The sequence below is a fragment of the Eulemur rufifrons genome, chromosome 29 (genome assembly GCF_041146395.1).
Source record: "Eulemur rufifrons isolate Redbay chromosome 29, OSU_ERuf_1, whole genome shotgun sequence".
NCBI classification, from domain to species: Eukaryota; Metazoa; Chordata; class Mammalia; order Primates; family Lemuridae; genus Eulemur; species Eulemur rufifrons.
This window is the reverse complement of record NC_091011.1, coordinates 18,918,033-18,939,988: the sequence shown is the minus strand read 5'-3', so window position 1 is coordinate 18,939,988 and position 21,956 is coordinate 18,918,033. Positions and strand designations below refer to the sequence as shown.

Here is a 21,956-nt window from a genome sequence, read left to right as displayed (position 1 = left end):
GGAAGATCATTTAGTTAAAAACACAGGTACTGAAATTTCATGACAGTCAGCTAGAAAGTGATCATTCAGACTATCAATAATGGTAATTCTTAAGACAAAAACTCAAAATAAAAGATTTTAAGAACTCCTAGTCCTAAAACTAGGGGTCCCAATTTAAGAAAAACATACAATTATTAAATTTAAAAGTTTGTACATATTGTATTTAACCCAAAATATAGCTGACTAAAGTAGCAATACTGGTAGCCCAGAGAGAGACTCTTAACCTCAAGTGCTTCTTTTTAAAGCCCATACCTACTGAACAGAAAGGCTGGGTTAAGCAAGTCCCTCAGCAGGATGAGGAAAATATCCAATAGCACTCAGCAAAAGGTTCCGACATTTGCAAAAAAGAAAGACACCACAGCCTTCACCATTGGCACCTCTGAAAGAGGGCTAAAGGCTTAGAAAAACTATTAGGAGGCATGTACACATTTCATTTATATCACTGGTCTCTGCCCCTCCAGGTCCTTTGCTAAAGTTTCTACCCAATTCTAAAATCCGGAGTTCTTCAGATGAGTTGCAAATTTGTCTCTCTATCCAAGGCCTCTCTCTCCCTCTTAGACCCAGATCCATGTATTCAAATGCTATGACATCTGACACCTTCAGATGTCTTATCAGACAACTCAAAGTTAAAATATCTACAATGGATCTCAATTCCCAATTCCCTAAATCTTTCCTCTTACTTCTTCCCTATCCCCTAATAACTTGTCCCCAGTTATTTAAACCAAAAAACCTGGGCATTATCCTTGACTTTCTTTCTCTCATCTTGCCTCCTACATCTAACCATCAGCAAATCCAGATACTCTATTTCCAAAAATCCCTCTCAGATCAGTCTACTTCTTTCTATCTGCACTGCCATTACCCTATTCTAAACCATCATTTCCAGCCTGGGCTTCTACAAGAGCCGCTTACCTGGTTTTCTTGCTTTTGTTCTATAGTTAGCAGCTAGAGTGATCTTTTAAAAATTCAAATCCACTCTCTGATAGATTCCCACTACACTGGATTTAATTCTAATTCCTTACCATGGCCAGACCAGGCTTCTGTCTCACTCCAATCTCCTCTGATAATACTCTTTCTTCCTCACTCACTAGCCAAGCTAGCATTCACTTAGATCCCAAAGCTCTTTCCCAACTCGAGACACTCCCTGCCTGCGGTATTCTCTCCCAGCTCTTGCATAGCTGGCTCTTAATTATCTTTTAGATTTTAGCTTTAAAATGACCTCCTCAGCCAGGTCTTCCCCGGACTAACAAAATTACAGTACAGTATTCCCTTTCACACACTCTGTTTACTTACTTCATAACACAAACCACAATCTGTAATTATCTTCACGTCTTTTTCCCCCCAAAGTAGAATGTGAGTGCCAAGAACAGAGTCCATGTCCATCTTGTTCATTACTGTGTTCCCAAAGCCCAGCACTGGGCCTGACAAAGTAGATGCTAAATGCAACTTTGTTAAGTAAAGTATTAATAAGTCCAAAACAGTTTACACAGATTTGGAAGCGCCAACTCATCTGAAGTTTGTTTTATGTTATTTTACATGTAATCATTAAGAATGCATATAAAATATCTAGTCTATGAATCAGAACAGTAATTTAAAACACTTGCTAGTGTTAAATTCATCTGATTCATTTCTATGAGTGGTACTGACATAAGGTTATGATGAAGGAGCAATCATGTGTTAGTATTTTAGTATTTTCCTCAAAATTAGTGGTCAACTTCAAATAAGTTGTTTTATCTTTTCACAGCAAGGAAATATAAATCCTCAGAAAAGCAGAACACAAAAATAAAACACAATTATATGATATCTCCCAAAATACATAAAGCAAAAACAAGTGTAGACAAGGATGCATAAAAATTGGAACCCTCATACAATGCTGGTAGGAATGTAAAATGGTGCAGCCACTGTGGAAAATAGTTTCGCAGTTCCTCAGAGAGTTAAACATAGAGTTACCCTGTGATACACTATATATTCAATTCCATTCCTAGATATAAACGAAAGAGAACTGAAAATATATGTCATACAAAAACTTACACAAGAATGTTAACAGCATTATTATAATAGTCAAAAAGTGGAAATAACACAAATGTCTAGCAACTGATAAATGAAAAAACAAAATATGATACATAAATGCAATGGAATATAATTTGGCCTTTAAAAAGGAATGAAGTACTGACACATGCTATAACACAGGTGAACCTTTTAAACATTATGCTAAGTGAAAGACACCAGACACAAAAGGCCATATAACTATGATTCCATTTATATGAATGTCCAGAATAGGCAAGTCATTAGAGACAGACAGTAGATTAGTGATTACCATGAGCTGGGGAAACAAAGAATGATAAGTGACTGCTAATAGGTACAAGGTTTCTTTCTGGGGTGATGAAAATATTCTAGAATTATTAGATAACAATAATGGACTGCACAACTCTGAAATACTACAAACCAATGAGTTGTACACTTTAAAAGTGCAAATTCTATAGTATGTGAATTATATCTCAATAAGAAAAATAATGTTATTTTCAACTGAATATTCAAATGCCTTCAGATAATCTGAAGTTTTAAAATGAAAGGGAATTATTTAATTATACTGTGATTAAAAACAGAGAAAAATAAATTTCTCAGGTGCCTAAATTAGGTAATAAGTGAGACTTGAAAAATTTTTATGTTCTTAAAAAAAACTGCCTCTTCAAACATCAGTGAATTTAAATATCAGGCAAACTATATGTTAGACGTGATAACAAATGACAATAATCAACTGAATTTTCAACTAATTACTTTGGTATTTTAAGTGACATACAGCATTAAGTACAGATTTTGAAATCACAATTCAAATTCAATTTAACTTATAAAACTGATATGCTTTCATTTATCCAGAATTTTCAAGTAGTTATTTTGGCATTGGTAAGCTACAGCATTAAGAAAAGTACAGATTTTGAGATCGTAATTCAAATTAAATTTAACTTGTAAAACTGATATACTCTCTCATTTATCCAGACCTGCTAACAGTATCTTTTACCTTGATTGAAAAATCTATTTCTTTATTAGTTACGGTAAGTAACAATAGCCACTATAACAAACCCCAAGATCTCAGTAGCTTAACACAATAAAAATTGATTTGTCTCTCAATTTTAAAAAATTACATGATACCCTTTAAATGTAAGAATTCAGAAGATTCAGGATTGGCAAATCTAAAAGTACTAATTAAATTATCAATTAAAAGGTTTACTGGTAAGATATAATTGACCATCTCTGTTACCACCTCTACTGTTCTTCCTGGTGCTCACTCCTACATCCAACAGTCAGCGAATCTTAGCATGTACACTCCTACCGCCACCTCCACTGTGCCATCCTAGACAAAGCCTGGTCATATATGGCAGAACACAGTCAGCTAAATATTAAAATGAAGGACGAGTTGGAAACATCCTGATAGTACTGTCAGTAGCCCAAAGACAGAACGATCCAAATAAACAACTGCTTAACCAGCTGGCCAAGAAAAGCTTTGCTACTCACTTAACAGACATTGCTAAAAACCAAGACGAAGAAAGCTCACTGACTGGTATATGCAAAAATAAATCCAAATCTGAAGAGATTTTTTTTCTTTCTAAAAGGTTTACATAAATATCATTATCTGAAGTGTTTGACCCTTTAATGTTTAACCAGATATGAAAAACAGACAAAATACTATACATCACTAATACATTTAAAGTATTCACAAGAGTCTGACAGATGAGTTTACAAAGCCAACAGCACTTTTATATTTTAAGAAAGTCACCTCATTAGTATCAAAACGTTAATTTTTTTATGTCAAGAACTAAATAGGTCTCTCGTAATTATGGCTTAAAAAATCATATTCCCAGTGTATCCAAATTCAGCATAATCAAATTCCATATGCTAACTTTAAAACATTGATTTTTACGTTTAATATATCTAGCATATTAATAGCTCAGTAAAACAATCTTCATCTAACAGGTTAGTTCAAAGAATTGCAACCCAAGTCCTCTGAAAGTAGTAGCTATTAACATTTCAGTACTTATCCAGTGTTCAACAAGTATTAAATAGTTGATCTGAATCGCAGGAGGTACACGAAATATTATTTCTGTGGGAAATGAATTCTGTGGATTTGTACTGGTACACATCTCCTTCCCATCTCCCATTAAATTCAGCCAATCTAAAGCTCCACAAAACTGAGAAACACTGTAAATGGAAGCAGATATCCAAACTGCCTCTACCCTTTATCTCCTTGCAGCCAACAATAAGCAAAACTGGCTTATGGAAGCTTAAAGAGTAACAGTCTCTGGAATTCCAAAGAGGCATTCCCCACTTAGCTGTGTCCACAGGTCATTCACATACCAGATATATACCTGATATGCAATGGAGAATGCCAAAGTATACAACTGCTATATTTCATAAAAACTAGTAGACTGTGAAAAGATGGAGCAAAGCAATGTGCTTTGCAGTCTTAGGATGTTATGTTCCCATATCTTCCCTATAATTTATCATAATAAACAGAAATAACCACACACTAAGCTGATAGGTGTTAGCACAGTAATAAGGCTATGTTATCCATTCATCCATTTATTGTTAGCTTTTAGATAACAAATCATCTAAACATATACACCTCTTTTATAGTTCAATTGGTTCCTTTTTAGTTTACAAGTATATGACTGAAATGGCCATGTCCTTAAATGCCTTTCTTTATCACATTATCCATAACCATTACTATGCACATTGTATATGATGGCTAAGCTTCCAAGTCAGACCAACCTGGGTTCAAATTCCAATTCAACTACTTAAGAGTTCTATGACCTTAGGCAAAAAAAGTCATCAAGCCTCAGTTTCCTCATCTGTAAAAAAGACCTAATAATAAACCTCACATCATAAGGTGTATACAAGTAACAAATGTGATAAAGTTTATCAAGTGATTAGTAAACTGCCTGGTACACAAGGCTACCACTTAGTAAATGTTAGTATAAAATCAGCAGTTGAATAAAAGCATTCTAGACAATCAAATCAGTATTTATATTAAGAAGAGAAACAAAGTTCTAAAAAAAATCCTATTTTAAAAAGCAATGATGCATAATTAAACAAAGCATTACCTTCATAGTACTGTTGTTTTCCATGAAGACATTAGAAGACTACAAAGAACATTAATAAAACAAATTTTAGTCAGTAGTCACTCAAACTTTTAGTCTGTTTTTTATCAACCTCCACATTTAATTTAAGAGTATGCTTTGCTCAAAAAAGGTTTTAAAAATTTGAACTATACTGTTAGATGATATGAAACCGTCTTAAATTCATTAAAATTTTATAAGATAATAGTCTTATAAAACAAAAATTAAAATTTATCTGTATGGATTGTAGCCCCTTTAAATCAACAGTTCCAAGTTTTTTAAACTATCAGGTTTTAAAAATGACGCGCCTAAGTAAGGTAAGAGAGAATTACAAAAATGAAAGAGAGAGAAATTTCAAATGACTTATTACAAGCTATTTCCACTGATTATGAAAGTAAGACTTCCTTCTAGCAATTTGGATAAGGAATGTTATATTCTCAGAATAGAACCTATGTAACTGGTTCTATTCTCGCTTCTTTAATTCTAACAGAATCTCAGAATAAAGGAATAATTTGAAAAAGCAGCACAAACCTGCCTAGCTGATCAGGAAGACCAAAGTAATGAAAGTGACTACTTTAGGGACAGAGGAAATCTACCCAGAACTGAGGGACACAAGCAAGAGGAATTTTGACCCCAAGACTGAAAAATGAGAAGCCAAGGGCCAGAAAGATTTGCCTTCAAAATTGAATTCAGGGTGAGTCAGATCCATTTCAGTTACTGTTTGTATGTGAGAACAGACAGTAAGAGGAGATAATGAGAAAAGGTGCCAAACTGGAGTTAGATACATACTTTTGAAGTTTTCCCTAGGATAATCCAATCTACTAGATAACAAGTTCAACCACTTTGATATTTACATCTCTGATAACTAAGTCTAAACTCAGATCAACATCTGAAAAGCAAGTAAAAGTGGTCTTCTTGTAAGGTATCTTTACCACCTAATAACAATTACCAAAATTTCAGAATTATTTCACACTACAAGCCAATCTCACGATCTGAAAAACTAAAGTCATGAAGTGATGCCAAATGTCACGTTAGTGTAAGATTCATAACTATCCAGTTATCAACATGAACTGGAGCACTTCCCAGTCCCTAAATCAAGTCCTAAACCAATTATCAATAGTATTCAAAGTTAACTATATTCCAAAAGTGCTCAACTTCATATCTGAGGTTTTTAATGACCACTTTGTGAACGGTTTCATAAATATGGCAACTGTCTAAACTCCGAACTAGAAAATACTTTTCCCTTCATAACCCACTAAGGATCTATAACCTTTTTACTTAGTACTCTATTACTCAGTGCAAACATTAATTCTAAAAGAATAGTAAAGGGGAAAAAAAGCTACCTGATGATGATTCTGGCTCATCTTGTCTGCTTAAAACCGTTACCAACTCTTTACAAAAATGTAAATGTCCCTATGAATCTTTTCTTGAAACGGCTGCACATTCCCTTAACCCCTACTCCAGAGTTAACCATTCCCTGTGCTCCTACAGCACACAGTACATCCCTCCTGTATAACACTAGTGACATAATATTATAGCTATTTCCTTACATGTCCGCATCCCCCACTAGATCTGAGCTTCATAAGAGCAAAGGACTCTTAACATCATCTTCATGCTAACCAGAGATATTCAAATGTCAGGTCAATAAAATCCTAGTTAAATAAATAAATGAAGCCCAAGAAAGTGTGCTTTAGGTGGGGAGGGGTACATCTGTTGTGAGTTTATTGGGGGAGGGAAAGTTGAATTTTAAATATCCACAGGGCAACTATCTGTGATTAAGTCAAATCCATATCTGACCATAAAGCTAGGATCTTAAGATTTTAAGACTGCAGAGTTTAGCTAAAACTCCATTAACAGCATGTAGACATGTGACCTACCCTTGCAAGGATCCTAAAAGGACAACCTCAAATCTCCATTTTCCCTCCTCCAGAAGCTCCCATTTATTTTCCTAGGAGCCACTGCCCACAGGGACCAAGGCCCTCCACCTACCCCTGACCTATCAGATTCAATTAGAGCAGTGTTGACCAGAGCCATCAGCTTTTCTACTTCATACTGGGGGACTCCTGCTCCTACAAGGCACTGGGGCCCTCCTCTGCTTCCAAGCCCACCCACCTTCATCAGGCAGATGTGCAAGAAAGCGGCACAAGAAATGATCCCCATTAAACACCAAATAGCACTTGAAACACACACACAGTATCAACGTTAAGTAATCAATACGGGTGATCATAAGAACCTAAACTTCTTCCTTTGTAATATTGCTAAAAGCAAACTGCTCTGAATTTTAAATAACAACCTCACAAAGTAAACTTTTAGGACTCAAATTCCTATGTTGTGGACTACCTATGGCTGTGGGGTACCGTTAAACAGCTGCTCAGCAACTGTGATGCTTCAAATCAATTCTTATGGGATAAATAAATCAGAATGTAAACATGAAAAATCTCATAACTATACAAAGTTTTCAGCAAAATTCTATGACAATAAATACATGAACTCCCCAGGCCTAGGCTCCACCCACTCTCTTTAACCTAGAAAAGAACTTCAGACCTTACAATTCACTTGAAGAAAACTTGCCAGAGGAGAGAAAAAGTTTGCCACAAGGTTAGGTCATTAATAGACTGTATAGTATTTGGTATAGTCTCCAAAAGTGTCTGCAGTGTGTCTACAAGAGATAGGCGTGGCTGGCAAGGAGGAGAGAAGTTCTGCAACTGATCTTGTCCTCAAGTAGCTCACTAATACACAAGGGCACTGACAGTCTTCCACTAGTGATTAGCACTGCATAGGCAGAACTCCTGCCAAAAGCAGGCTTCTCCTGGGGCAGATAAGGCAACTTAAAAAAAAAAAAAAAAGTTTTAGAAAAGTGGTGACTCTTGGTCTACATACTGCAGACCCCAGGTCCCTTATGGTTTAATAATATAAACAAAGATCTCATATAAGTATATATGCTCAAAAAAGTAGTTACAAATGGTATTTGGGTGATATCATGGAAGTTTATGACTTTCAATTTTGACCACTTTGAAAAGCTATTTTCCACTTCAAAAATGTGTAAAACTAATCATATGCAACAGGAAATCCTTTGTAAAGGAGAAATTTTCAAATTGTTACTCTCTCCATAAATTTTAACTTTCAAACAAAATGTCTCAATAAATGAGAGCTCCAACTAGTTTGTTCCAAGTACTTAAATACTCAGGGCTTTTTTTTCCCCCGACTAAAAATATTTATCACAAAGTACAGACAAACACAGCTAATGTCACCTAAGTTGTTTTTCTAAACCTCCCATTTTTGCAATAACTGCCCTATTTCTGTAGTTATTCTAGAAGACTAAAAACCTAACTAAACTTAATATTGCAACACTAAAACAGTCCTAATTCACAAATATCTCGATACAGATCAAATGTCTTCCTTACTTAGGTGCATAAAACAAGTGTTAAGCCTAAAAAGCACAGTTGCCTTCCAAAGGATCCATGGTTAAGTTTGCCTGATGCCAAAAATATTTATCACCCTAAAATCCAAGTCTCTTCATTATTTAAACAAAAGGTTTACTAATTGAATAATACTTATTCAAGAAGAAAAATTTAGCCAGGTGTGGTGGCTAGCACTTTAGGAGACTTGAGGCCAACAGTCCAAGACCAGCCTGAGCAACATAGCGAGACCCTACTGCTCCATAAAAAATAGAAAAATTAGCCAGGTGTGGTGGCATGCACCTGTAGCCCCAACTATAATACTTGGGAGGCTGAAGCAGGAGGACTGCTTGAGCCTAGGAGTTTGAGGTTGCAGTGAGTTATAATGATGCCACTGCACTCCAGCCTGGGCAAGAGAGAGAGATACTGTCTCAAAAAAAGAAAAAAAGAATAAAAAATGTATGCAATGGAGAATGTGAAAGCCTCACTTTTGTACACAGTACTTTATAAGACATTACTCTTCTCTTCTAAACTATTCCAAGACTTCTTAATTACCACCCATGTCCTTTCAAATATGACTTTGGGGACAAATGGAGCTGCACTGTCCGTCTGTATTTTATTTATTTTCTTTGCAATATCCAGATATGATTCAGAATGGAAAACACTGACACAATGATCTATATATGGCCATATAAAAGGAATAAAAAGATGTACCAAATGGTGGGGAATGGAAGGACTGTTCTCTTCTAAAGAAATGTCCATGTATCCTCTACAGGTGAAAAATGTGAAAGGAGTAATGTCAGAAGAAAGTGAACCCACATCTTTAACTCTTTGCTTCTGGAAACATATATAGTAGTTGGTGGGGGGAGATATATATATATATATGTATTTTTAAATTCTTTCTATTTTTAGTAGAGACAGGGTCTCGCTCTTGCTCAGGCTGGTCTCGAACTTTTGACTTCAAGCAATCCTCCCGCCTCTGCCTCCCAGAGTGCTAGGATTACAGGCATGAGCCTCCGCGCATGGCCTATATAGTAGTCTTGAAAGTATAATTTTTATAGGGGTCACATACTTAAATTTACAAGAAAAAAAATTTATTTTCAATTTCTATTCAAACTTCTGCACCAACTGTTGAAAGTAAAATGGGATTTTAGTCTATTATGCAATAAAAGCTCTAATATGGGTTGTAGTGCTTATCTTTTTTTTTTTTTAAAGGGACGCATCTGTCATTCCCATATTAAGTTGATGACTTTAAGTCCAAGGAAAATGGTGTCCTTTCCGTGCCTGCCAATTCTTATGTCTCTTGATATTTCTGCATACTCTTCCTAATTAACTTAACCTCATCAGGAAGATATTAATGATGGTTTGGACACTCAGGAGACACCCACAACCTCAGAACTCAAATTACTTCATAGTCTACCAAGAGAGACCTATTTGATTCAAGAGGGGAGGGGAGAAACAGGGAGAAGTAAGGTATTATGGCACGAAAAGCTCGTCAGAGCAGTTGCACCCAGCTTTTTTACACACTTACGGGTTTGCTAGGGTATACGTTAGACAGATGCATTTTTAGTTTCCCCACGGTCCAGTTCAAGAAGCAGCTAATAGTCTGGTCACTGTATTTCTGATTCGGTGCTTTAATGATGAGGGTCACAGGAATCTCCATCCCACTTTGGTCCATGGTGCCCCCAAAGTTGGACGGAGTCAAGAGGAGCAGCAGTTAAGCCCAAATGAATCGAGGTGGTTACCGCCGGCGCGAATGGGATGAGGACGGCAGTGAGTTCTTAGTATTCCGTGTCCAAATCAATCACAAGAGCATCGGGCGATATGAAGGCCATTGCCAGTACCAAGATGGACAGAGGTGGTGGCAGCGACGGCGGCGGCGGTGGCGGCGGGGTCTGGGTGCCGGGCCGAGGATGCAGCTCTCCCCGCCAGGTCCGGGCTCCGCCGGGCTCCGGACTGTAGAAGGAGGTGGGGGGCGGGAGAGAGTAAGCGATAAGAAGGGAAAGTGGGAAGGGTAAGGACACGACCGCCGCGGTCACCGCCCCGCCCCCGCCGCGACCCCCAAGCTGAAACGCAACAAGGCCCCTACGCGACCGCCCCGCGGCGCGGGCCACGGAAAGAGTTGTGTGGCTCAGGACTGACAGCCGGGGGCGGGTACCTGAAAGAAGGCAGTTGGGCCCGCCACCGCCGCCCTCCGCGCCCAGGCAGGGCCGCCGGCCGCACAGTCCGGCCGGGCGTTCTCCCCGGCAGCCGCTCCCTTCCTGCTGCGCGGCGGCCACGAGCACGGCCCAGCCCCGGGTCTCGCGAGGCGGCGCCGGTGGCAGTGAGAGAAGTTGGCCGAAGGGCGCGGCCGGGCTCTCCGCCTGACCCCACTGGCTGGGTAGCGCACAGCAGGCACCAGCCGGGCGCGGCCGAAGCGTCGGCAGGTGGCAGAAGGGCGGGGACAGGAGCAGCAGCGCCGGCCGCAAGCGCGGTGGTTTTGTTGTTGTTGTAAGGAAGGTCTGGGTCCCCTTTAAGCCGGAAGGCGCAGGGCGGAAGTGCGTCACGCGCGGCCCGCCCCTGGGCGTGGCCTGCTGGCCTCTGTGGCCCAGTTAGCGGCTGCCGAGTTCCGCGTTAGCCAGAAGCTGGTCGGGCTGTTTGGAGCTTCCCGGGCCGGCTGGTTCGCTCGGCCTGGGCCCCCAGCCACACGGAGGCCTAGCCACTAGCTTAGCTGGCGCTAGCTTACCCTGTCTTGACCACACCCTGAAGATTTAGGAAGCGTTTCACCGTCCCAAAAGTTGTCTGCAAAATTTAGCGTCCTGCCTGATGCTGAATCACACTTGGAAAATTTTAAGTCGTCTGTCTGCAAAGCACGGTGCCAGGACCTTTGGCGGAGAAGAGGTCGTAGGGTGCACTATGTAAGGATTACAGGCTTTAAGTTAACCTGAAGTCCACCTCTACTTCTTGTGGGACCCTGGCTAACCTTTCTGGGCCTGCGTTTACTTCTGTAAATGCCTACGTGACTGCCCGCTGATGAGTAAATGATTACGTCTTGTTCCTCTTAATCTTTGCAGAAGTTGACAAGTGTTCACTGAGCACCTGCTGCGTGTGATGAACTGGGATAGCAGTATTATTTTTCTGTTTCACAGCTTAGACGTTGGAACGTAAGGTTAAGTCTACTGCCCAAAGTTGCCTTACTCTTCATTTTCTGCACTGGTTTAGCTGTCAGTATAGTTAAGTTACATGTTGTTAGAAGTTCGTTTTCACAGCTCCAGACTTCGGCGTACAGATAATACAGGGAGCTTTGGGAGCCGGTCTCTTTCCTTCTTGGCATCAGAAAGGACTCCGAGCTACCTACCACTGGACTAGTAACCAACGGGAAATTTTTCCCCTCAACAGCTAATGAAGTAGGATCCCTTACACCTTCCCCTCACTCCCCTTGCTCTTTATGGTAGAACACCTGCCATGTCTTAGCTGTACTCAGTTAACTGCGCATCTGAAATGAGTGAAGTCCCTTTATTTCCAGTCGTGGAATGACGACAACTTGCTATGATGTAGGTTGGCTGTGCTACCCAGTCACTCTAATGGAACCTTAATTCTAGCTAAAAATACTGTTCCAGACTCCCTTGCAGTTAGGGGCAGCCATTTGACACAGTTCTAGCCAATGAGATGAAAGTTGCTACCAGGGCTACTAAGAAAGCATTTAGAAATGGTCCAGCTCTGCCAACTAGAGCTCATCCTTGCCCTACACCTGTCTTCCTTCCTGGAGAACAGCACCCACAGTTCGCTCATGAAACAACAAACAGGAGAACAAAGGCCTACATACCAAGGAGGGCAGAGCAGAAAAATTGAAAGAGGCTGGGGACTTTCATGGCATCATTGTGCCACTATAGAGAGCCTAGGCTGTCTGCCCTAAGACTTCTTGTTTTTTGTCAAATTCCTGTTTAAGCTAGGAAGTCTTAACTACCACATGACCCTGCAGCTCTTGTCACTTATGTTTGTGACTCAGACTTCCAGGAATCCTTTAGAGGTGACGTGGCCATCTCGTGTGGCACTCTGAAAGGTATATTATTAATGAAGTGTACCTTAATAATTATCAATATTAAAATAGATTGTGCATTTCACAGTGATAAGCACTATTTAAAACAGTCCATCAAAGGTTCACTGGCATGAACAAAAACATTTAAAATTACAATGAACATTAAACAAATCAAAATACATAGGCATAAAGATGATACAGTGCCAGACAAAAATGGTGGTTTTTCTTAAAACCTTATAGCCACTTGAATTAAATAAGTACCCAAAAATGCTTTTGATGATGTTGAACTTGGCCAGAATTACAACAGTATGTAAATATCCTATTTTTGTTAAAATATGTATAAACAGGTATGTGTATAGAACAATGTATGAAAGGGTGGTCCCCATAATATTGATAGTGTTTGACTTGGAATTTGTGGTAGGCAAAATAATTACCATTGAGGGGATACAAGATCACAGCAGTTGGTAAGAGGTGGCCATGAGCATTGAGCTGCCTATTTAAATCACTGTACATCTGCAACTGTACATGTTGCAGATAAGAATTGGAAACGTGAAAGAATAATTGCACATCTCAGTTACCATTTGTTACTAAAGACGGCCCCTAATGAGAACTCCGTTTTTTTGTTTGTTTGTTTGTTTGTTTTTGTTTGTGTCTGAGACAGAGTCTCACTCTGTTGCCCAGGCTAGAGTAAGTGCTGTGGCATCAGCCTAGCTCACAGCAACCTCAAACTCCTGGGCTTAGGCAATCCTTCTGCCTCAGCCTCCTGAGTAGCTGGGACTACAGGTATGCACAACCATGCCCAGCTAATTTTTTCTGTATATTTTTAGTTGTCCAGCTAATTTCTCTCTATTTTTAGTAGAGATGGGGTCTTGCTCTTGGTCAGGCTGGTCTCGAACTCATGAGCTCAAACGATCCACCCACCTAGGCCTCCCAGAGTGCTAGGATTACAGGCGTGAGCCAACCGGGCCCGGCTGAGAATCTTAAGAATGCAATGGTAATAGATAATAAAAGATTTGTGATTGTTAATAATAAATACTTCCTTACTTTAACAATATTAACTCTTCAGCACATGTAAGGTAGTTTAGTAATTCAGGATGATTTCTGCCGGTGGGGTAGCTGTTTTTGTTAACAAAGAAAATAGAAATTTAAAGAAAATTATTTGTAAATAAAAATTGATTTCCAGTATTTGTGGGATGTTTATTTACTTCCACTTCTTTTAATCTTGGAGGTAAAAAGGTCAGCTAGGAAATAGGTATTGATTCATTCAGTGAGATTCCAGTTTCTTTTAAAAATTCAAAGAAAATAAAGTGCTTGTCACTGAGTTTTTCATAGAGAAATTTGGAATATCTTCCAGGCAGCTAAAATATTTTTATCATGTTGAATAGTATAGTTTGTTTGTTTGTTTGTTTGATAGCTCTCTTGGAAGGAAAGACATTAGTGATGATCTTGCAGTTGCAGACTTCAAAGATGATACTGGCCATCTGGCTTCTGATTCCTTCCATTTCCACTTTCACCATCTTAGTCAGTTTTTTAAAGATGCTGTGTCACAAAGTATGTAATCAAATCTTAATCAAGTTTATTGTTTTTAAAAAAAATGAAAACCTACACTGGAAGCCTAGGAAAATTAGCTCATTTCAGTACTGTACTTTAAAAATCTTAATTGGTCCCAGATGTTTGATCATAAATCATCTTATAGAAAATGGAACAAAGAAAACCACACATGCATTAAATGTCATCAAATGGGTGTTTTGACTATTGTGTCATCTAATGAATTCTCATAACAGCCCTGAGAGGTAGTGAGGACACTGAAGCTCAGAGAGGGTAAATGTCTTGCCCAAAGACACACAGCTAGTAAGTTCCAAATAAAGTTCTGATTCCACTAGAATGCACACTGTTTCCACTATATTGATATGTCTTATTTAGAGATAACCATTGGTAACAAGAAACTTTCAGGAGGAAAAGGCTTTCAGGAACAACATCTTAGAGGTCATCTATTATAGATCAGTCTTCCAAGTACTGCCAGAATGAATCATTCTTACCACATCTCTGAAGTGAGATCAGCCAACTTGGCTTAAACCTTTCCAAGGAGAGGGAATGCCATAGTTTTCACTACAGCATATCCTGTTGTTAAACAGCCATGGTTGTTATAAGTGAAGTGAAATTTACATTCCTATAATTTGTCATTAGGCCTACTCTTCCCCTCTTGATTAGTCCAGGATGTGTTCACTCTTATTCCACATGCCAGGCCTTCAAATAGACAACTAGAAAATGCTCTTTATGTTTTCTCCAGACTAAACAGCCTTAGATTTTTCAACCATCCTTAGGAATAGTTTCCAGATCTCTCAGAACAGTGGCTCACTTTTGGGCTAGTTTGTAATAGCCCTCATAAATTAATGGTGAACACCACAAGCACAGTAGTTCAGACATGTGATTTTCTTAGAATAGTCTTCATAAAGACAAATCTGTATTTATTAGTTTCTATATTAATAGAAATCCACCTAAACTGGTTTAGCAGTTGAATTGCCTGCTTTTCAGGAGCCATGTGTCCAGTAAGTATTTAGAATGACCATTTGGCTAAAACAGAAACCTCTAATTTTTCTGATGATTCAATCTAATGACTTATTTAGGATAATGCTTGGAAAATATTATAGCTACGTAGCATCTCACTGATGCTCCTCTAGGTGACCTGGGCAGGTGGGGGGGGGGGGGCTGGGGAGGAGGATCCCTTATATTGTTCACCCTTTGAGAATTTTGAATGTATGTATTAGTTGTCTATTGCTGCAAAACACATTACCTTCAAAACTGTGGGTCAGAAATTTGGAAGCAGCTTAGCTGGCGGTTCTGGTTTGAGACTCTCATGACATTGCAGTTCAGATTTCAGCTGGCATTCAGTCATCTGAAGACTTGATTGGGACTGGAGGATCTACTTTCCAGTTGGCTCACTTATAAGGCTGGCAAGTTGGTGCTGGTTACTGGTGGGAAATCTCAGTACCTCGCCATGTGTGCCTCTCTACAGAACTGCTTGAGTGTCCTGACAACATGGCAGCTGGATTCCCCAGAATGAGAGATCCAAGAAGCTGCAGTGCTTTTTAAGACTTAATCTTAGAAATCACATACTGTCACCTACATCATTGCTTCTTGGTTACGTAGAGCTGCACTGAGTCAATGTGAGTGGAGAGGAAATACAGGTATGAATACCAGAAGGTAAGGACCACTGGTCTCATATTGGAGGCCAGCCACCATAATGTACCTTACCAGAGCATAGCAGGTCATGATAGATACCCCTTTCCTTCTGCATGCTACTGTCCAAGTCCAAATCCCAATACCAGTATTGCAGTTATTTTACAATTGCTTTTCCCTCTGCTGGCAATCAGCCTCTCTCTTCCCAAAGGTCTTTTGCCAATTTCCTCCCCCACCCCCTTCCCAAATTTAGAACTATCTAACACCATTGGCTCTATTTTGCAAACATTTGTCTTTGTCACTAAAAAGCAAATATAGTTTAGTAGGGGGAAATTACATTTGCTACTCTACATTCAAATAAAGTTAAGAATATGTCACTAAGTTGAAACAAAGCTGGAGAAGAGTCATTGGCCTAACCCAGATGTTCTTAATTTAGGTTCAGGGCTAGACATCTGAGATGCATATACCCGTGAATTGTCTATAGGACTGTGTGCATTTGTACACATGGGCATTTGTCTGAAGGGAGAGTCCATGACTTTTATCAGCTCCTCAAAGAGGCATATTTTGTAATGCCTTTCAGAGCCCCAGTGAAATTCGATCCTCACTGTGAAGCTTTTCCAGTTAAAGGAAATGTACTACTGAGCCAATTATTGTCTCAGGGCTCCAAATATACCTTTCATTGCCTGCTTTGTGATAATAGAGATAAATCCTGTAAATATGTCTCCTTTTCCCGCTGGCATGAAATTAAGCTTTGTCCACAGAGGGCATTGGAGGAACACTGGAGAAAGGAGAAATTTCTCTATCTATATAGTGTGCTCCTTTAGGCTGGTTCTTACAATGTTTGTGGCTTCTGTAGCACTCAGTCCCAGCAGTGCCTAATGGCCAGCAGTGTGAAGCACCTCCCATGAACATCTTCTCCAGGAACCCTCTGAGGTAACTTTGCAGGCAACTCCAATGAAGAGCTTTCCCTGGAACTCCTCAAGTGGCTTTGCAGTGGAGTACCACCAGTACAACACCCTCCATGAATGGCTTCCCTCCACACCCTTTGGATAGGTTTGCACCCTCAGCACATTTCTCTGACATCCAATGAACCAGTCATGGGACGTCTTCAATGAGAGTCTGTCTCAGCCCTAACGACAGTGGCTGATCCCTATATCTATCTGCTATTCGTATATTCTTTAGAATTCTCTTTGCACTTTACTAGACATCCCGTTATTACTTTAATTCCCTGTTATAAGTAATAATTCTTTATATTTAACCTTCCATGTTAAAAATATTGTGTGGTTTCTGTCTCTTGATTGGACCCTGACTGATACAGAATTGGTAGCAGGAGTGGTCCCATGAGATGGACACACAAAGATAAAATCTGATAATTGGTTTTGGTTATACCCTTTGGCTGAGCTCTTCCCCAGTGGGAAATGAAATGCTAGAAATCCATGGCATACCAGGGCATAACAAGTGATCAAACTATCTTCTGTGGTTAGTTGTGATGACATGCCAACTGAAGCAAGTGGCTGACCCAGTGGTTGATGCATTTGCCAATTATGGCAGTGAAGATGACTATAAAGACAGTGATATGGGATAGATTCTTCTGAATGTCTTTAAGCATTTATAGAAAGGAAATGACAAGGTCATGTCTTTCAACTCTCAGCTGAAGTCACAGTCTATGACCAGAATGCTTCCATGACAACTGTAAAAGAACCTTTTCATTCTTGCAGACATAGGGATGATATTGTTGAAAATCAAGCACTAAATTCATTGTAAGGGTTGCCGAATTATAGTAATAGTTGAATTCACGGTGACATCCCATTTTTTATGTTAAAGAGCATTGATTGCTGAAAAATGGGATCCTAAAAATTGCAACGGGCACTTCTGCTGGAACCCAGATAATGCTGACAATCTTGAAACTCCAAGTTACTCTAAGTTTTGCCTGTTGGTGAAAGTAGCAATCCCTCTGGAGACTAGCCTTCCTTTGTTTGAAAACTTTATGATAACCTCACCTGGGGCAGATTCCTTAAAAGGAGTTCTTCCTTCTCCTCAAGAGCCATCATAACCACCCCCTATTGCCTGCCACTGGACCTATAACTATGGTTAAATCTCAGTGTGCTCCAAAGGGACAGGGGAACATACTGTGACCCAGGAAGGGCTAGCTTACACATTAAAAGAATTTCAAGTCTTTGCTAATACATAACGTATCAGTAGAAGTCTGGGGAATATGTATGGGAGTGTATCCTAAGGGTGTTAGACCAAAGAGAGTAAAATATAGGGCCAATTAATTTATATACTTGTTAGAGATTCCAGATTTCACGTTAGCTCATGCAGCTGAAGGTAGCTCTTAAAATTTATTGGTTTGTTGACTGAAACTTGGACTCAGTGGCAACCTACATTTTAATACAGCTGAAATGCCAGAGCTTTTCTGGTATGATATGGAAAAATCAATCCAAGGGTGTAGGGAGATAGGAATGTTAAACTGTATCATGTGTTACCAGCATGCCCACCCCCTCTATGTTCCATGAAAAGGTCCTTAAAACACTCTCTTCACTAAAGCATTGAGAGGTACATTCGTGAGGGGAGCACCTGCATCCTTGTAAAGCTCTGTGGTGGCTCTTCATTGTAGACCAGGTGTATCTTCAGGGGTTGCTGCCATTGAGAAGAACTTCCTACTTATGGTGCCACTTGGGAGACAGCACCCTGGAAGAATGTGGATATATTTTATGGGATGAAGTATATGCTTTGAATTGAAGACCATTATATGCAGAGAGGTATGTGGATTCTAAGCTCAACTTCAAGGATATTTAATAGCCACCATTTCCATTAATATTTGTGGCAGTCACTATTATAGAGGACACAAAGAACAGTAAGATATACTTGCCTACGAGGAGTTTGCAATCTAGTAGGAGAAAATAAGGCAAGCACACAAGTCACTATAAAAAACAAAGTGAGGGAGGTGCCCTAGGCCCTTCGGTACCCTCAACCACCGTATGTCTCAGCCAAAAGCAGAACAAAGTAAGGGAAGGATGTGATCTACTATATCAAAGTGGGCCAGGGCCATTTGCAAAATGCAAACAGAAATGTTACATGATTCTTCCTTTCCTCAGTCTTTTCCAATTTTTCCTCACGTTTCCCCCAGATTGTACCTTCATTAAAATTCCATCCATTGCTTTTCCTCAGGCCTAGCTGAGATTCTTCAGTTTGGCCACTAGGGAAAGACACCCAGCTGTGCTACAGGAAATAAGATGGACCTGCACGACTAGGCATACATGTCTACTTCACCTTTATTAATGCCCGCTTCCCCACTGTGCCGTTCTTGAGGACAACTTCATCTTTTTCTGCACACTCTCCACCATCTCCTCCCATGTGACTGTCAGTATCTACAACAATTTATATCGGTGGAGGCTTCCTAATTAATTGTGTTAAAATTCCAAGGCCAGATTTAGGATGAGCAGAATAACTGATTAGTTTGACTGACAAGGGTGTGAGGAGTGGGGGAATGACAGCTAAGTCAAGTGGTTCAAATGCTCCATGCCAGAAACCCATTTCAGTCATTCATTCTAAGGAGTTAGCACTCCAAAGTTACAGATTTTTATAGTTCTTGTCTTGTCTTGAAAAGATTTCCAAAAACATGCATAACAATTTTTAAATAGTTATATAACTGATCAAGAGAAAAGGCCAAAGTTCTTGAGAAAAATCTTGGCTGAGGTCACATTCTTTTTCCCATCTTAATTTCTTTGTGTATTTCCCTTTGTGACTCCCTAGGGTTGAGTCTTTGAAACTAGGTTGAGTCTTTGAAAAAGCAAGCTAGTTTTTGACTAAGAAAACTTGCTAAATTTCAAGCCTTAGAGAGTAACAGGACAGCTTCTTGAGTATAGTCTTTATAACATTCATTTTTAAAGCATGCAGGAGTTTATCTTCCCGAAGGGATTTATGTTTCACAGCTTTGATATTGCCCACTGCAAAAATGCTCAGTTCTGTTGCAAGAATGTGTAAATAAAATCACTCCAGAATGAAGACGAAGAAACTTAACATTAGTGGAGTACCTGTTACAACTGTGGAGAGTGCTAGGTGTTGTTATATAATGATCTCTTTGAATCCCTTCAAGATAAACCCTGAGCCCCCACTTTCAAACTTATCCTGCCGTATCCCTAGCTGCTTCCTATGCTTCCATGTGAAATGTAATATAGCATTTACTACATAATAATTACTTCTAAGTCTGTCTTCCTCACTACACTGTGAGCTCCCTGAGGCTAGATATTATGCCTTAACCATTTTTATATCATTGCTGTCCAGCACAATCCTTTTTGCATAGTTATAATAAATATTATGGACTAAATGATAATAGTTATTTTACAAGGAGGGAAATGAGCTGTAGAGAAGTAATTTGGCTGAGGTCACGCAGTTAGTAATTGACAGAGTTGTTGCTACAAGAGCCCTGGAATTTTCTTCAAGGTGTTTCTCTTTAACATCATTTCTAGCTGCAGTTTTGTAGGATTTTTGTGCAACCATTTCATGTTCTCTATCTTGTGTGTGACAGTAGACAGTAGAGTGTCTGGGAGAATCTGGGCCATATGGAGATTTACCAAAAAAAGGTTTTAAGCAAAAAGACCACAGAAGCATCATAGGGACAAAGTTCAGAAGCAATGGGAGGACATCATTCTTCAGACATCTGCTCGGAATCTCATGCAGCTGAAAGCAGCATCCCTCATTAACTATAAACTTGCTTGTTATCTACTCAGCAAAACAGAGAAAAGCGACCACAGGAATTTCAGCATTGTACCCAAGTCTTATCTCTTAAACACTTTCGTCTCTCATTTAATGATTGGCTATACCACAGGCCATTCTCCTGCTAACTCCTTCTCTGCCAAACTCAGCATTTTAATCTATGAATTGTTATTGCACATATTACTGGACTCTCCCACAATTATTATATGTTTGTAGCTTTTCTCTTGTGTCTATGAAAGTCATTCTTTGATTAACATAATCATCTTTTATTTACTCTCACCCAAAATTGCAGCTTATAGCGAAATACTTTAGGAAGGGAAAATTTGGGGCATCCTCCTTATAAACCTCCTACATTTGTGATGATACCAAGGAATCTGTGGCAGTAACTAAGCTAAAGAAAGACAAGAAATCTCAGCTTAAATTGATACTTTTTCTCAGATTCATGTGAAAGATGATATTCTTGGGTCCCCACCATTTATATATTAGTTCTCTGGTTTTTTCAAAATTCCTTTAGAGAAGGGAGAGAGAGGGGGAGAAAAATAATAAAAATTAAATTTTAAAAATTAAAAAATTCCTTTAGAAACTTCCATTTTGGATACATGGTCTTATTTTGACTTATCATTATTATTATTTTTAATAGAAACCATTTTTAGATTGCTATTTCATAGGATTTTCTTTTGTTTAAAAACCTTTTTTAAATTTATTAAAAATTTTGGTCTAATTTGTATAATCTCACAACCCTAAGGCAGCAACTATGCTTATTTATTCATAATGTTTTCCAATTTTTATTATATATGTACATATATCTATAATGAATTCATGTATATATGTATAAAGTTTTATAAAGTTATAATAGTAGGCATACACAATTTTAGAAATTCCTTTTTCACTTAAAAGTGTTTTTGTAAATTCTTTTTATTTCTACTTGATTTTTTATATTTCTATATAGTAATATTTATTAGTGCTAGTGTTTCAAAATATAATATTACATCAATATGCCATAATTATATTTAATCATTTCTGAGATATTAGATACATATATTCACAGTTTCCCTAGCACTTTGGGAGGCCAACGCAGGAGGATTGCTTGAGCCCAGGAGTTTGAGGTTACAGTGAGCTATGATGACACCACTGCACTCTAGCCCTGGGCTACAGAGCTGTCTCAAAAAAAAAAAAAAAAAAAAAAAAAGTTTGAAATTTGCTGAAAATATGCCATTTAGTTCATTTCATTGTAAGTAATAGTAAGCTATCAAAAAAGTATGGCTGGATCCAAGAGTTCTGTTTCCTTATCTTCTTCTACGATATATTGATACCATTCCTTGGCAGGTTTCTCCATAGTAGGAAAAATGGCCACTGGTGACTGTAAGCCTACATTTTTAAGACTTATGGCTTCCATATATCAGATCTCATTTAAGGATTCTGATTATCCTTGCTTATCAAGCTAATCAGAGAAATCAAACTGTTTTTTTCTATAGGCAATGACTAACTTCC

General features: G+C 38.9%; 1 protein-coding gene across 3 annotated transcripts in view; it reads right to left on the bottom strand.

The window, feature by feature from the left end:
• HERPUD2 (HERPUD family member 2) overlaps positions 1–11,014 on the bottom strand; it is a 37,972-nt gene extending 26,958 nt beyond the window's left edge. For 2 of the 3 annotated variants that reach the window (XM_069461775.1, XM_069461776.1), the window contains exons 1-2: positions 10,707–11,014; positions 10,080–10,504 (exon numbers count right to left, since the gene is read on the bottom strand). In XM_069461775.1, coding sequence (XP_069317876.1) covers positions 10,080–10,226 — 147 coding nt within the window. In that variant the 5' untranslated portion in view covers positions 10,227–10,504; positions 10,707–11,014. The remainder of the gene's footprint in view (positions 1–10,079; positions 10,505–10,706) is intronic. The other variant, XM_069461778.1, reaches the window with a different exon arrangement.
• Between the last annotated feature and the right edge of the window lie 10,942 nt (positions 11,015–21,956).